Source organism: Lutjanus erythropterus, chromosome 3 (assembly GCF_056507025.1).
Source record: "Lutjanus erythropterus isolate fLutEry1 chromosome 3, fLutEry1.hap2, whole genome shotgun sequence".
In the NCBI taxonomy this organism is placed as follows: Eukaryota; Metazoa; Chordata; class Actinopteri; order Lutjaniformes; family Lutjanidae; genus Lutjanus; species Lutjanus erythropterus.
In genome coordinates, this window is record NC_139319.1 from 7,904,878 (window position 1) to 7,920,544 (window position 15,667).

Consider the following 15,667-nt stretch of genomic DNA (forward strand, 5'->3'; position numbering starts at 1 on the left):
AGTGATCAGTGCTATCAATGATTTGTTTGCCTCATTTGAACTTACATGTTTGGAAAACTTGGAATATGTGGAATATTGTAGCCCTTGAGAGATCGGTCTTGGTCTTGAGACGAGTCTCAAAATTATGAAAGTATGAAAATAGTCTATTACAAGTAAAAATCATGCAAAATCTTACTCAAGTAAGTATTACAGGACACTAGCTTCAAGCCTAAATGTACCTCTATAGAAAAAAGACCCCTGTGAAGATATGGCTTATTAATTATAGTTTACATTAGATTGTACTGATGCATCAATGCATGGCTAATAGCTTAATCTTCAGCATTATGAACAAGCGCATTAACAAGAAAGGGAAAACAAGTAACACACACAAACATATTTATGAATACACCTGCAAAAAGTGGATGCCTAAAGGTACAATATGCAGCATTGCTTATAAACGCACCATTCAAAGACATGGTCTGCTCCAGGATCTTCATGAATTACTTTATAAGGAAATTCTCATTTTTTGATAAAGGTAGATACAGCACACAGCACATTCAATCTAAATGTAGTTTTTCATTGAATCTGGACAAAGAATATTCAACAAATCAGCTGCAGTCCTAATAGAAGTGACCTCAAAGTAATGACAAAAGCATGTTTAATGTGCAAAAGATGAAAGACTTCAGCACCGGACAGCACCCGTGCAGCCGCAATGTAATAACAACAGAATATGTCCAAACCTGACAACAAGAGAGAGGCTATTTGTTCCATATGCATGATTAGACAGCTCTGTTGGTGATAATATTTCAGATTAAATGTCTATCAAGTCAGAAATGAAAGGAATAATATCCACAGTGCAGCCACAACAAGAAGCACATTTATCCCTCTGCCTATCAACTGTGCACAGGTGGTATTAAATCAGATTGCTGGTAATGAAGTGTTACATATTTCTTTATTTTAAAATGTAGAAGAATACTGAAATTCTTGAAGGGGCTTAACCAGGGCTATGAATATATGTGATGTGGCTATAGCACCACCCAGCTCCAGTGTGTCACCAGTTAGCAGGGCGTCTCCTGTCCAGCTTTCTTTTTTGATGAGCTGTTGTCGTCACGTTAACCTGTAACCAAGTCAACTGTTTCAGAGCTATTTGACCAGTGATGTGACTGTTTGACAGAGTAAAATAATCACAACACCCACTGAGCTACATTTTTAGGAAATATTAAATAAATGGTGCAATGCATGCTTTTGCACCTTTGTAGAACCAGGCCTGTCACCTTGTCTCTGAAAACACTGGGGTTTCCAGCTGAAGCAAAGGAGACGAGTTTTTCAGCCACATAATCAGAACCATGGATAAAGTATTAGGATGAGAATGTCTTCTTGAAGATTTTGCCCTGGGTCTCAGCAGATACAGACACCACCACAAACTTCTGGTGGGTCATACGTGATCATTTAGAGCAGTGCTTCCCAAACTTTTTTTCTAGGGACCCACTTTTTCAAAACGACAACCCATCGTGACCCAGTTCACATTAGGCCTTATAAATAAATCTTGGAAAGAGTTTTTTAAAAAATTGCATAAACTAACATTTCTGACCATTTTTACTGCCATTTCAGCATCATCATGTTATCTTCGTGTGTGTTGTTGAAAACATACAGTAAACAGTATACACATAGGGAAAAACGTTATGAATGGGAAATAAATTTAACAGGTCATCTTGGTGTTTTTATCTCCTTTCATCAGGAAAACAATATATTTATATATATATAAATGAATAATAATAACATTATTATTATTATTATTATTATTATTATTATTATTATTATTATTATTATTATTATTATTATTATAAAATGTCGCATACTAGGTCTTTAACGCAAATTTCCAACGAGTCGTAATTTGTGTGACGCGAGGAGGGCGTAAGGATGATCACGTGACTGTTGTCGTGTCTGTCGGCCCCAGTCGATCCATCTCGCCCTCGCTTGTTTGAAAGAGCGATACTCAGCCTGAAGGCGTAACCGCTGCATGTTTCGGTCGGATTGTCAGAACACCGTGTACTAAAACACCATGGACAGCAGAGGCTACGGTTCTGGTAAATATACACCAGCTGCTATGCACCGCAGATACCTTTGCATGACTAACTTTATTAGTTATTAGTTTTCCGGTTTGCCTCGTCCTTTGTTACCGTGAAACGCACGGCAGTAATGTTAACGTTAGCCGTTAGCTAGCTGTTAGCTAGTTCAGATGCAGCGAGGCTCCCAGCAACAATAACCAGCACCGGCTATAACTGTTAGCCTGAAACAAAGAAGGCTAACATTAACTGCATAGTACTAGTGTTACCCGTGTTGTATTAATAATTACATCAAGAACTAACTTAAGAGTGAATGAAAAAAATGGTCAGCTGCATACCGGGCCCGTTAGCTAATATTAACAAAACGCAGCTAGCTAATTTAGGTTAGCCAATTCGCTACCAGACTGTTTATTTGCTACTATGCTAACAGAGATGGCTGTGAGGCCCATTGTTTCGGTTGATGTGGGTCGTGTTAAAGGCTCTGCTAAAGTTAGCTGATCAATTCTGTTAAAATGGAGTCAGTGTGAGAATAACTTTTAAAGGACAAGTTAGTTAATAAAATGGCCGCCTCAACAGAAATGCATTCAAAACTGAAGTTGGTTTAATAATACCACCACAAACACAGTTGTGAATCTCCCCATTGCAATAAATGAAGCTTGTAAAACCGAAAGATAACGGATTTATTGTCTGATGACAATTTAATCCTAAAGAAAACCCAGCCGGCTTGATGTTGAAGAGAAAGCTTAAAGTAGGGCTGCAACTAACGATTATTTTCATAGTCGGTTCAATGATTGATTATTTTCTTGGTTAATCGATAGTCGCGAAAAATGTCTTTCTTTGTTTCCCCAAGTGCAATATGACGCCCTCAAATGCTTGTTTTACTCCCAACTCTAATATATTCAATTTACTGTCGTAGATTAGAAAGGAAACAAAAAAAGCACTCAAATTGAAGAAGTTGAAATCACAGACATTGGTGGTTTTTCTTTAAAAAATATTAAACCAATTAATTGATCATTGAAATAGTTGGTGATTAATTTTAATATTTGATTAATAATCAGTTAGTCCTTGCTCTAGCTTAAAGTTCTCAGGCACTGTGACAGTTTGTCACTGAGTAATTTTTAAATTCTTTCAATACATGGTACAGATTTTCTCTTGTTCAGGCTCCTGATAAGGATCCTGTTTATATTTGTTGATACAGAAATGATTTGTAGGCCAGGGTATCCCTGCAGCACGACAGTACTTCATTATAACACTGTTTTGTCACACTGTGTTTTTTTTTAATCATTTCGGTATTTTGGATGTTGTAATTAGAATTGGGTATCAATCAAACATGTTCAGTGCTGTTGCTATTACAGGGGCCTTTGCATCAGTGCTGGTTCTTGAATGATACTTTTTTCTATACCAAATCCATTTTAACATAAAGAATATTACATTTCACTCTATGGTATTCTATTTTAAAGGAAGAAGCTGTTTAAAGACCTGGTGGTTAAAAAAAAAAAAGCATGATGCATGCTTAACAGCCCTCTGACGTAGATAAGATTGACTCCTTAGATGTTGAAATTTGGTCTCGAATGACAAGGCAGTTTTCGATACTTGATATTATTGAAGCAGTTCAGTCTCTGCCATCAAAATATTAAAGTTTGATACTTTGTTTTGCTTGGCCATATTGCCATTTTGATCATATTTTGATATAACTGTGCAGCTCTATTATGTAACATTACATGAATAGCGATACTGAGCATAAAAGTAACTTGATACTGACCAGTCAGGAACCGGTTCTGACCAGTTTAGTGCTGCTTCTCACTACTCATCCTAAATGTCTTGGCTCTTTAAGTTTGAGTATCAGCTGCTGTTAACTTTCATTTTGCCTATACTGATGTATTCTCTCCCCTTTTGTAGGTTACTCCAGTTGGGGAGGTGGAGGTTCAGGAAGCAGAGGTGAGGAATTGAGTAAATGCACTCATGGCACCTACATTTTATTCTCTGTTGCAGAGCTGCAGCCCACGCAGATTTTTTGTTTTAATTAAACCAGATCTTGGTGATATTGACTAAATCAGATATAGTAATGTAAACTTAATGCTGATTTTGGTATTGTCACTGTTTGTGTTATGACTGCCTCGGTCTATTTAAAATAAGTTGCTGTGAAACAGTCTTAATCTGAACGGACAAAAAAAGCACACACACACACTGTGAATATGATAATCAGACACTTTTCAATTCTCTCAGCTCACATAAACACAATCATATTTAGTTTCAATATTTACATCGTTTCTAAATGTGTGGACTAACATTTCATACACCTATTAAATAAAATCAATTCTATTATCTGTATCAGCATCTGAATTGTTGTTCATTCAGATTTTAATTAAATGAATAATGGTTTCATCACTGAACTATTAGTGTAGTCAGGCAGACAATAGTTGTCCTATTAATCTTTTGATTCCTTACTACATTAGGTTCCGGTGGCTTTGACATGTACGGGGGAGGTTATAAGGATTCGATGTCTGGGCTCGGGGGCTATGGAGGAGGAGGAGGCGGCGGCCACATGAAGAGAGGTCTCTCCGGGGCGTCCCTGCTCTCATCCACAGGCACACATGCAGATGCAGTCATTGCCAAGATTAACCAACGCCTGGACATGCTCACTCAGTTGGAGGGGGGTCTGAAAGGGTCTCGAGGTGACAGGTAATAACTTTTTTTTCCTTTTTTCTGTTCCATACTGTCTTCATAAATCAGATACAACTACCACACACCCATGATAGTGCGAGTAGTAAACTTACCAGTACCAGCGTCTTTCAACATCTTAATGTGGCATGTGGTTGGTTGAGAACATTGTCTCTCATGCCTGGACTTTATCCAACCAGTTAAAGTGGAAATGGACAACTTTTGTGCTTTAACGTGTCATTATGAAGTAAATGTTGATTTCACTATGTAATGGCTTGAGAATGATACCATCCATGTTTAGATTGGTTCCCTATAAGCCCTGCTTTCATTATGAAAAATCTGTCTGCCACCAGGCACGATTTTCTCTCCATTATAGACTAAATAAATAAAAACTGAAATCTAGAAAAGACTAAAAATATTATCATGTTTTCTTTCAATGTTACTCCTCCTCCACCTCAATGGCAACACATTTTGTTGCGAGGCAACATCGTCACTCAAATATCACTGTGCTATGTACGTCCATAAATAGTTTGTGTCTGCTTCCAAATTCAATATAAAATTGTGACAATTTTAATTAAGCTCTTCAGTGATTTCCAAAGTGGTAATTATCTCTTCACAGAGCTTGACTTTGAGGAAATGGAAAGCCATCCGGTGTTGTATCAAAGTGTGTTCCCCTGTCAGATAGTGTTTCCTGTAGAGGTGCCCTCAGCAGTTGAAGGTTATGTTATGGTTTGAAGTAGCAGAGTAAGGTAAGGGGGAACACATATCGACAGGGAAACAGATTTGGATGTCTGCTGTCTTTGCCACACCTCACAACAATATTACCACTGGGAAATACTAAGGGGCTAAAAAGTTGTCCGTTTCCACTTTAAAATTTTCTTGTTTTTAGATTCACCTGAAAAAGTATCTCAGTAAATGTCTTGATTCACATTTTGCTGTGGTACAAAAAGATGCTTAGGCCTTCTAATGCTATTGGTAATTTAAAAGTAAAACAGATTTTTGCCCACTTTGGGCTCATCAGTAGAATGGAGTTCTGTAAAATAAATGCAAACCATTAAAAACAATGACCATGCCAATGTGATTGGAAACTTAGTCATTATTGTTGTAGACTGGTCAGGTTGCCCGACTAAATTGGGCTGTCCTTGTCTGCAATGACATTTATACTTACACTTTACACAAGAGCTGCAATGATTAGATGATTAATAGATTGAAAGAAATTCAGAAAACTGTCATGATTATTGATTAATTGTTTTACTTATTTTTCTAGAAAAAATGTTCGAGTCAGGTTTTTTAAATGTAAGGATGTGTTGCTTTTTGTCATCTAAGAAAGTAGTAAATGAAGAGTCTGGGTTTTGGACAGTTGTTTGGACAAAAGAAGGAATTTAATATGTAACTTTGGGCTCTCGGAAAATTGTGATGAGTATTTTTCTCAATTTTTTTTTTCATTTATGGTCTAAACAATTAATCAATTAATCATGAAAATAATCAGCAGATTAATTGATACCGGAAATAATCGTTAGATGCAGCACCAGTGGCCTTGGTGAAAATGTGTATGCCTCAATGCTTGGTTGGGATGAAAAGAGTGCAAGTTGCTCACAGGCTGCATTTGAATGCCTCAGCATCTGAGGAAGCTTTGATTGCCCCCCCTCCCCTGTTTGCTATGTTCTGGTTTGTCTGATTGCTGGGAAGAAAATGTTGTTGTGACTCCTCAAAAGCTTAGACGTTAGAAAATGCATGGCCACTCGTTGGAGGTGCAGTTGTAGATCAACTTTTCCATTTGTAACACATTGACCTCCTTGCACATAAAGCCAGTCCATCTTTACCCAACACTCCTTCAACATTGCCTTTGTCTTGACTTTGTTTTTTATTTGTTCACACACTTTGTTGCTCTCATCCTCCATGTGACCTAACCCTGTGTTCTGGCTTTAGGTTGCACAAGAGAGATGAGTTTACAGGTGTTAGCTTGATTTTACTTTTCAAGCAGAACTGTTAATCAAAGGCTGCCTGCTGTATCTGCAAAAACATTCACAGAAAAAAAAGCCCAATTTATGTTTCACCCCCTTTCTTGAGTATTTACCATAAACCAGTCACTTCCCAGGATATTTCACTACTTTTACCTGTCTTGAGACATTACTGGTTCTGACGGACCATGCTCATGTCTGTTCAAGGTTTCACAGCCTAAGAAACTGCATTTCCCCCAATCCGCAGGATACAGTTTGTCCTCCAACAGAGAATGTGGTTGGATGAGTTTCTGTTAACTTAACGATAAGAGAAAAATCACAACTGTATTATAAAGACCACAAATGAAGTGTTAACTTGTTTTGGATCATCAATTTCTGATCTAATGTGGTTTCTTAAATAAAGCTGGGAGTGACAAGAAAAAACAAATGGAGAAAGCGAGACCATGGAGGAGAAGGAAAAGCAGGTGGAGAAATCCAAACCTGACTGCCCTCCCTGCCTCCACCGCTCTCTGCTCTTCTCTATCAACCGTTTCCCTCCCTCCTGCAGGTATGACCAGTACGAGTCATTCGACTCACGCACCTCCGCTCTCACCTCCTCCCGAGATCTCTACAGATCTGGCGGCAGTAGCTATGGTTATGGCGATGGCCGTGGGGACAACATGCTGTTGGGTCAGCGAGGAGGCTCGGGCTTCGGAGGGGGAATTGGGCTAGGGGGAGGAGGAGGCTTTGACAGCCCCTCCTCTTCCTATGGAGTCGCTAAAATGCGACAGAATATGAGGGAGTCCTTCAGCAGTGGCCAGGGAGGAGGCTCTGGAGGTGGAGGATGGGCTGGAGCAGGCCGACGTTCCCCCAGAAGGGGTGGAAGTGCTGGGGGTCGAGGAGCTGGAGGAGGGTTTGGAAGCCGCAGGTCTGACCCCACTCCATTAGGCGGAGGTGGGCGGGGAAGTGGTAGTGGTGGCCAGTCACACCGCGGCCACTCTCCAGGAGGTGGTAGAGGCAAGCTCCCATCCCTCCTGTCCAACCGCATGTACCCTGAGAGTGGGGGCTTCCATCAGGGTTCCATTCAAGGGCCTCACGACTTTCCTGGGAGGCATTTTGGAGGTGGCCCACGGGCTGGCCGCCAGCGAGGCCGCAAGAGACCCCTCAACAAAGTAAGTACCTCCAGCCAAATAAGACCTCCTCAGACACTGGGCAAAAGTTAAGCCCTTTCTGATTCCCTCCTTTCTGTATTCTCAACCAACTGGCAAGTCAGCCTAAAGTGCTAGTGCCTGCTATGTGCCATGTAAAGCAGTTTGTCACAAATAATCCTTGACACATTCGACACATCACTTGCCCCTCTAACTCCGCCCAGCCCTTATTTAATGTGGTCAGAAATGCCTCATGGAACTGCCCTTTTTTTCTATAGTAAAGGCAAGTGACAACTCTCCCTGCCCAGTTCTTTGTCTTGTTTACCTGTGGGGACGTTGAGTGGTTTCACTTTGTGGATTTTATTTTGATTTTTCTTTTTTTTTTTCTGCTTTTGCCCTAATCCTGGGTAGTCTTAAAATAAGGCTAAAACTATTGATAAGGAAATGCCCAGAGAAAGAGGACATAACAGGTCTGATAGTTGGTTTTGACAAGCATTAAAGGTTCAGTGTGTAAGATTTACAGGGATTTATTGGCAAAATGTGGCGCAAATGGAATGAAATACAGCATTCATAAATATAAGTTTTCATTAGCATATAATCACCTGAAAATAAAAAATCATGTTTGTGTACCTTAGAATGAGCCCTGCCATGCTGAACTGCCATGTTTCTACAGTAGCCCAGAAGGGACAAATCAAACACTGGCTATAGATAAAGCGTTTTGCATTTTGTGGGACTTCCGTGGCCACCATCAGTTCTCCTACATGCTTAGAAGAGGAGAATGAGACGTGGTATTTGCGGTCTCCAAGGTCACAGCTACAGGCCACTAAATCCTACACACTGGTCCTTTAACTCTACATTTTATTGATGTGTTAAGTTCTGGTTGTATTGTTTATGTTTTTACCATGTGCATGTGAGCTTAAATTGATTTTGTTGACTGTAGCAGGTGAAACCACAGCGTGACATCCAGAAGAAGAGAAAGCAGACGCCCACTGCAGGGGATGAGCCAGAGTCAAAGATGAACAAGACAGAGACTACAGGGTCAGAAGCTACTCAAGGTACTTTCTGAAACAAATTCTTGATTTACTCAAAATGAATTAAGAAAAAAAAATATCATTACTTTGTAGACAACATTCTTATGTCTGTCAGCCTCATGCTGATGTGCTCTGTTTCTATAGAGCAACCAGAGAAAAATGGTGACGATGGTGAATCAAAGACTGCAGCTGCGGTGAGTAGATTGAGCTTGTTTGGCTATAACTCTGTTTTTCTTTTTTTAATCTGCAAATATTGGCCTTGAAAGTCTTAAATGTGCCCTTATTGTACTTCATCAGCACCCATGAATAAACCACTTGATTTTAACGAAAAACATCTCTTAAAGTGTAATTAATCAATATTATTTAAGCAGAAATGCAAATTAAAAAAGGATTACATTTCATAAGTGCAACAGTTTTGTTGCTTAAAATACTCACTTACCCAAGCACTCACAAAGAAGAGTAAAGTAAACACACTGTTCTGTGTTTTTTGTAAAAGGGCCTTTTTCCATTAGTGGACATTCCTGTGCAAAGATTTCTGTGGGACTCGATGACTTAATTTAGAGTGGGGGGGGCAGGTGCTAACTCTGACTGTAGCCCAGGTTAATGGCAGATACATGATGCAGATGATGACAAATTTTGTGCATTTTCCTTAGCTGAGAGCTGAACACATTAACAGTCAATAACGAATCATTAATAAGATACAAAACGCACATCTTTTTCTGTTAATTTTTATGTAATCAGTTCTAGTGGCACACTAGTTATGTGAAACAACTATTCGAACACCTGTCCTCATTCCACAAATGGCTTGGCCAAACAAAACAATGTCAGACGGCGTGCAGTCACAGCCATTTCTAGACTAACAAGGCAGACTGAACCAAATTGTGGGAGAACCCATGAGATCTGGAGAAGTGGTACGCAAAACATACATTGCGGGTAATACACTTTTTAATCAGTTAAATTCTTAATAGTTAATTAAGTCAGTTAATTAGTAAATAAACAAAGCATGATAAAGTATCACCTATTTGAAAAAAAAACTATACCTAAATCAAAAACGTAACTTCTTCTGCACCCTTTTCTAAATAAAATAAGTAATGGTTTACTTTCCTTCACAGGAGACAAAGCCTGCTGCAGATGGAGATAAAGGTAAGATTGTCTACAGTTGCTATGGTGATCTACATCACATCCTGTGAAAATCTTGGCATGTCTAACTCCTGCTCTGGTGCTTGTGTTTAGCTTCACCCAAACAGGAGGAGAAGAAAAGTCCACAGGGCAAACAGACCCCGGGCCAAGGTCAGGACAAGCATCCCAAAATGAGAAAGAGGCGGGGCTTCCTGGAAAGGTGAGAGGATAAGCTATACACCCCTCACGCCTGGGTTCAGATTGACTTCACCCTCCTTTTTCTCTCTTCAATGCCTTTGTTTTCACCTGTTTAACTGCACATTACCACGTCATTGCTTTGTTGCAATTACTGACCTGTCATTTTGCAGTCAGGTCAATTTTATTTATATAATTCAGTATCACAAATTACAATTTTTGTTGTAATTTGGATTATTTCTAATCAGACGGTGTTTTGTCCACTTTTCATCACACTGTGCCTTTTTTCCACCGGGCCTCTTTTTTTTTCAGGGTGATGTTTGCATGCTCTGTTTGCAAGTTCCGTTCGTTCTACAAGGAGGAAATGGAAACTCACCTTGAGAGTCGCTTCCACAAGGACCACTTTAAGTTCCTCTCAGGCCAACTGTCAAAGCCCACTACAGACTTCCTACAGGTGACTGAGACTTGTCAAACATCACACTTTGACACTCGCGGTCTCATATAGATGCATGAGGGATTCCTGTGTTTCATCAGTTGAATTCCAAGTCAGGAAAACAGCCATATGGTATTGTCAGCCATATGGTATTTGACGCTCTGTGTTTTTCTCCTCTCAATATTGTGCAGTCTGAACAGATATATCAACCTTTTCAAATAAGGTAGTTTTTATTGCCAGATTACTGACTTGCTTATATATTAGGTTTCTATTATTCTATTCTTGAACCCAAGCCCTGCTAAAAGAAAACAATTGGTGATCCATTATAATTCATAAGATTAATGGAGACTGGTGCTGCCTACACTGCTGGTTTTGAACAGCTCGTGCATGTAGAATATGTGGCTCATGTTTGTTGATATTTTTGAACATGCATCAGGGTCACCAGAGCCAAAAATCAGTTGCATGAAGTGTAAAGTAATATGAACTCTCTGGTTTTGCTTTTATAGGAGTATTTGCAGAACAAGTTCAAGAAGACAGAGCAGAGGGTCAGCCAACTGGAAAACCACAGTGCTGCCATCTGCCAAGTGTACAAAGAACAGGACCTCACCAGGGGTAAGCAGTAGCAGCAGCAGTTATATGCAAGAATTGAGAGGAAGATAATTGACTGTTCATCGCTAATATTGCTCATGTCTGTGTAGATCTCGGTATGGAGCACTTCATGAGGAAGGTGGAAGCCGCCCACTGTGCAGCGTGTGACCTTTTCATTCCCATGCAGCCCCACTTGATACAGAAACACATCAAATCTCCTGACCACAATTACAACAGGAAGGTATGGTATTGGTTCATACTCTATTGAAAACTAAATTTACCCACTGGTTTGTTTGTTTTCCTGGAAGAAACAACAAAAATAATTAGAGGCAGTTTATCTTTTTTTAAATGTTGTTTAAAACTCCTATTGCAGGCCTGGATATCAAAATAGTTAATTTTTTCTAACCCTTACCCAAGTTGGAATTTAAACTGCAATCATTGAGCCCTGCGTTAATCAGTGGCTCATGGGCCTTACTAACATTTGTAATGAACCTGGACTTGTGTAGTATAACATCACTTACACTGGGTTGAAAAATGCCAGCGCAGTTTTTCTTCAGTCTAACACTCTTTGTGCAGTGGTGTTTGGCTTGGGTGTACCCCCTGCAACTCCTATACTGACTTATCCAGAACAAACACTATTTCAAATGTATGGCCAATGCTGACTTGGATGTTTTGCAATCTGTCTTGTGCATTACATGGGACTCTTCTCACTCTCTCTCTCTCTCTCAAGGGTATGATGGAGCAGTCTAAGAGGGCCAGTCTGTCAGTTGCTCGTAGCATTCTTAACCACAAACTCATTGGAAAGAAGTTGGAGAGCTACCTCAAGGTATGTGCAGTGTCATGTACCAAAGCATGGGCTGGCAGCCAAAATGCACAGTATGAATAGTTGTGCTATATTTACTAGTGCTGCTTTGTAAATAGAAATTCAGATAAAAGTTTGGGGTTACAGTGTAATTGAATTTTTTTAACCATAATGTAAGTGAAATCAGTGTACATCACTTCATAGTTTTGTATTGCACTTTTTCCCATTTATAGTTTATTGGCACGAATAATCTTTGTCTTATACATTATTCATATATTTGGTTACCTTTGTGCAAACTTTTTCAAAGTCTCATTTAACCCATATAACTGAATACAGCGCAGTGGTGGTGCAATGAACGCAGTTTGTCTGTGATCCTCCATGGTTAGGCACTGCAAACTAAATATAACCATCACCGTGTGAAATACAGTCTTACTGCAGCTCTTACTTTGAAAGTAATAATTCCCTAAAATTTAATGCAGCGTTGCAGTGAAAAGACGAGACCAAAGTATGCTCTCTTATTAACTCTCAAGCGTGCTGTCTGGCATTGGAGTCTTAGCGAATTTAAAAAAAAAAAAAAAAGGGGGGGAAGATGATTTAAAAGACATCGGTTTCACCTCCATTTTTGATGATGTAACTCATCAAAGAAATGGATCATAAGATTGTGATATTTATTATAACTGGCGATATCAACTGTCTTCATTTCAGGATTATTAAACCATATAGTGTATTATTATTATTATTATTATTATTATTATTATTATTGTATACTTTAATAGAGTACTTGTAACAACTATCCAGTATACTACTTATACTAAATATATATAAATATATGGCATTTTCTGCTAACTCATGTTTTCAAATGTCATGGGTAGATGCACACACTCATCATTCCTAATAGAGTAAATACAGAACATACAATGAATGCACAAATGAAGCCAGGTCCATTTGTTTATTGTCTGTTAATGGATTCTGTAACCACGAGTGAAACATGAGCTTTTGTGCAAGGAACAGTACAAATAACGGTCTCTGAGACATCCTTACGTAGAGACTAAAATCTCTGTGATTTCAGTTAAACTAATCATGAATGCAGGGATTCCTAGACATACAAATGTACTTAGAAATGTTCTTTCATTGTCAGGGTGAAAACCCGTTCACTGGTAACCAAGATGACCAGGATCCAGAGGACTCCATGGTGATGGACGTGTCTGAGCTGGAGATGACCAATGAGGCCGCAGATGGCCAGACAAATTCCACACCGGTCAAGGACACGCCGGTGACCGAAGAAGAGACAGGCCAAGAGGCGGATGAGGGTGAACCAGCAGCAGCAGCAGCAGCAGCAGCAGCAACGGAAGAGGGAGGGGAAGGGGAGGGGGAGGGGGAGGGGGAGGAGGAGGAGGAGGAGGAGGAGGAAAAGATGGAGGAGGAGCAAGGAATGGAGGGAGAGGAGGAGCTGGGGAACCAGGAAGAGGAGGAAGGTTTTGAAGTTGGAGAGGAGGAGGAGGAGGAGGAAGGATATGTGGTGCACGATGAGATTGGAGAAGAGGGATTACAGGGTGAGCTGGAGGAGGAGGAAGGAGTAGAGGCAGCAGAGGTGGAGGAAGAAGATAAGAGTGGCGAATGACTTTTACACCGCGTGTGTGACCTCTCATCATTAACATCTGTACGGACCAGTCGGTGAACCCCACAGTCCCATTTCACACAGTTTCATCGTCAGGCATATTCAGGAATAGACATAACTGCTCCCACCATTTTTCACTGTCGAATGACTGAGTTTATATATATATATATATTTTGTTTTTGTTAAAGGAATAGTTCCACCTTTTTGGGAAATACATTGTCTTTCTTAGATGAGAAGAGTGTCAGTAAATAGTAAAACTACATAACTGTCTCATGCATGCCTACCAACTGTCTTTGGAGGTGTTGATAGACTTACTTCTGGACTTTGGAGAGCCAGGCTAGTGGTTTCCCACTGTTTCTAGTCTTAATGCCAAGCTAATCACCTCCCTGCTCCGGCTCCGTATTTAACACACAAGAGTTGTACCAGTCTTCTCTTTTAGACAGTAAATATATGTATTTCCCAAACTATTCCCTTTGATATTTTTTTTCTTGTGCCTTTTGTTTAAAGTATTCTTGATTTAGATTTTGATCAGAATTGATTAAGAAATCATGAGTATTGTAAAGGTGAGAGATATTGTGTACTTTCTTCCTTGTCAAGACTTACTTAATGCCATAGTATTCTGTCCATCGGCAGTATTGATGATAGTGAATGGATGATTTTCCAACCTTTTGGTAAAATCCACAACAGGGTGGGCTTTTTATTCTATGACTAGGGTGACTGAGATAACTGAAGGGCGTGTCTGTAGAATAAGTGGAATATTCAGAATTCATATCAGTCATGTAACAAACTTGTTTCACTCTGAGTAAGAAATAAATTTGTTGATTAAATCAGTGTTTCACTGTTTTATATTGAAGATTTTAACATGTCATTTGCTTGTTTAAAGTCAATGTAAGGAAAGTTCAAACAACAGTTTCATTTCAGTCTGAGAAATAAATTTGTTGAATGAATCAGTTTCACAGTTTTGTCACTATTTGCTGATTTTATCTATAAAATATGTGTTCACGACTGCTTCCTTGGATTTAGCACCATCCTTGACCACAAGGCATCAAACCAAACACAAATATCAAGACAGGGGTGTAACGTTGTACGCTGACATGATTTCACTTTGAAATGGCTAATGTCACTACCTATCGACACGTTTTTCTTTTTCAGATTCCCTTGAAGGAATATTAGCTGTTGCCTCAAATACATCACGATCAATACGATGAAGGATGCATCCAGTAAAGTTAAATGCAAGTTTATCCTGTAAAACAGTGAAAAGATTCAAGAATAATAAAGGTATTTTGTTACTTTAACGCTTTCTACATTTGTGCATGATTAGGCCTTATAGCTAATTATTGTACCCCAGTACATATTTTAATATTAGGGCAGAAACTAATGATTATTTCATTATAAATTAATCTATCAATTCTTATCTTGATTAATCCTTTATTAATCAATTAGTGGTTTGGTCCATAAAATGTAAAAAAAATGTCTTGTTTTGTCCAAAACTCAAAGGTTTTTAGTTTACTGTCATAGTGGAGTAAAGAAACCAAAACCAAAACCATTTGAGAAGATGACATCAGAGAATTTGGACATTTTTTTTAAATCAAAAAATTACTAAAAATCATTAATTGATTCATCTTTAACTATTCTGATCATTTAATAATCAATTAATCATTGCAGCTCTATTTAATATATTTTGAAAATAACTCAATGGCCAAAATTAATGTCTTTTAATCCAACTATTCAGAATTTTTGGGGAAATTCCACATACATAAAATTAAATGGACCAATAGAAAACCGATCTTTACCTAACTTCTAATTGATATTAACCCATATTACAATTATCTAGTCAAGCTGAAATATAGGTAAGGTGAGACCAAATTGGAAAATATGACATTATCGACTAAGGCTTAATTATTAATCAATGCTTATTTCTGTATTATTAATGTTATACATAATTAATATGATATAATGCAATAAAATATATATTACTTTCCCTATACCTATGTATTATTTTTGGTTTTACTGAATGTCAAAGCTTCCTTTTACGTTGCTGTTATCTGTAAAGAACACAAAGCTGTACATGAGTATTGCTTTCAGTG

General features: G+C 38.8%; 1 protein-coding gene across 1 annotated transcript; it reads left to right on the forward strand.

Annotated features, from left to right (window-relative positions):
• Nucleotides 1-1,920: 1,920 nt before the first annotated feature.
• Nucleotides 1,921-13,584, forward strand: akap8l (A kinase (PRKA) anchor protein 8-like). Its single transcript, XM_084714854.1, has 13 exons — nt 1,921-2,066; nt 3,945-3,983; nt 4,502-4,727; nt 7,215-7,818; nt 8,735-8,849; nt 8,970-9,019; nt 9,938-9,968; nt 10,059-10,164; nt 10,452-10,593; nt 11,079-11,184; nt 11,271-11,401; nt 11,891-11,986; nt 13,101-13,584. Exons 1-13 carry the CDS (start codon nt 2,042-2,044, stop codon nt 13,581-13,583), a joined length of 2,154 nt encoding a protein of 717 aa, XP_084570980.1. The 5' UTR covers nt 1,921-2,041; the 3' UTR covers nt 13,584.
• Nucleotides 13,585-15,667: the final 2,083 nt, after the last annotated feature.

What these genes read in the sequence shown, in the direction of transcription:
- akap8l (XM_084714854.1), top strand. Translation starts at nt 2,042, where the DNA reads ATGGACAGCAGAGGCTACGGTTCTG. An exon ending in ACCACAATTACAACAGGAAG is followed by an intron (nt 11,402 to 11,890) that starts GTATGGTATTGG and finishes CTCTCTCTCAAG; the next exon opens with GGTATGATGGAGCAGTCTAA. An exon ending in AGTTGGAGAGCTACCTCAAG is followed by an intron (nt 11,987 to 13,100) that starts GTATGTGCAGTG and finishes TTTCATTGTCAG; the next exon opens with GGTGAAAACCCGTTCACTGG.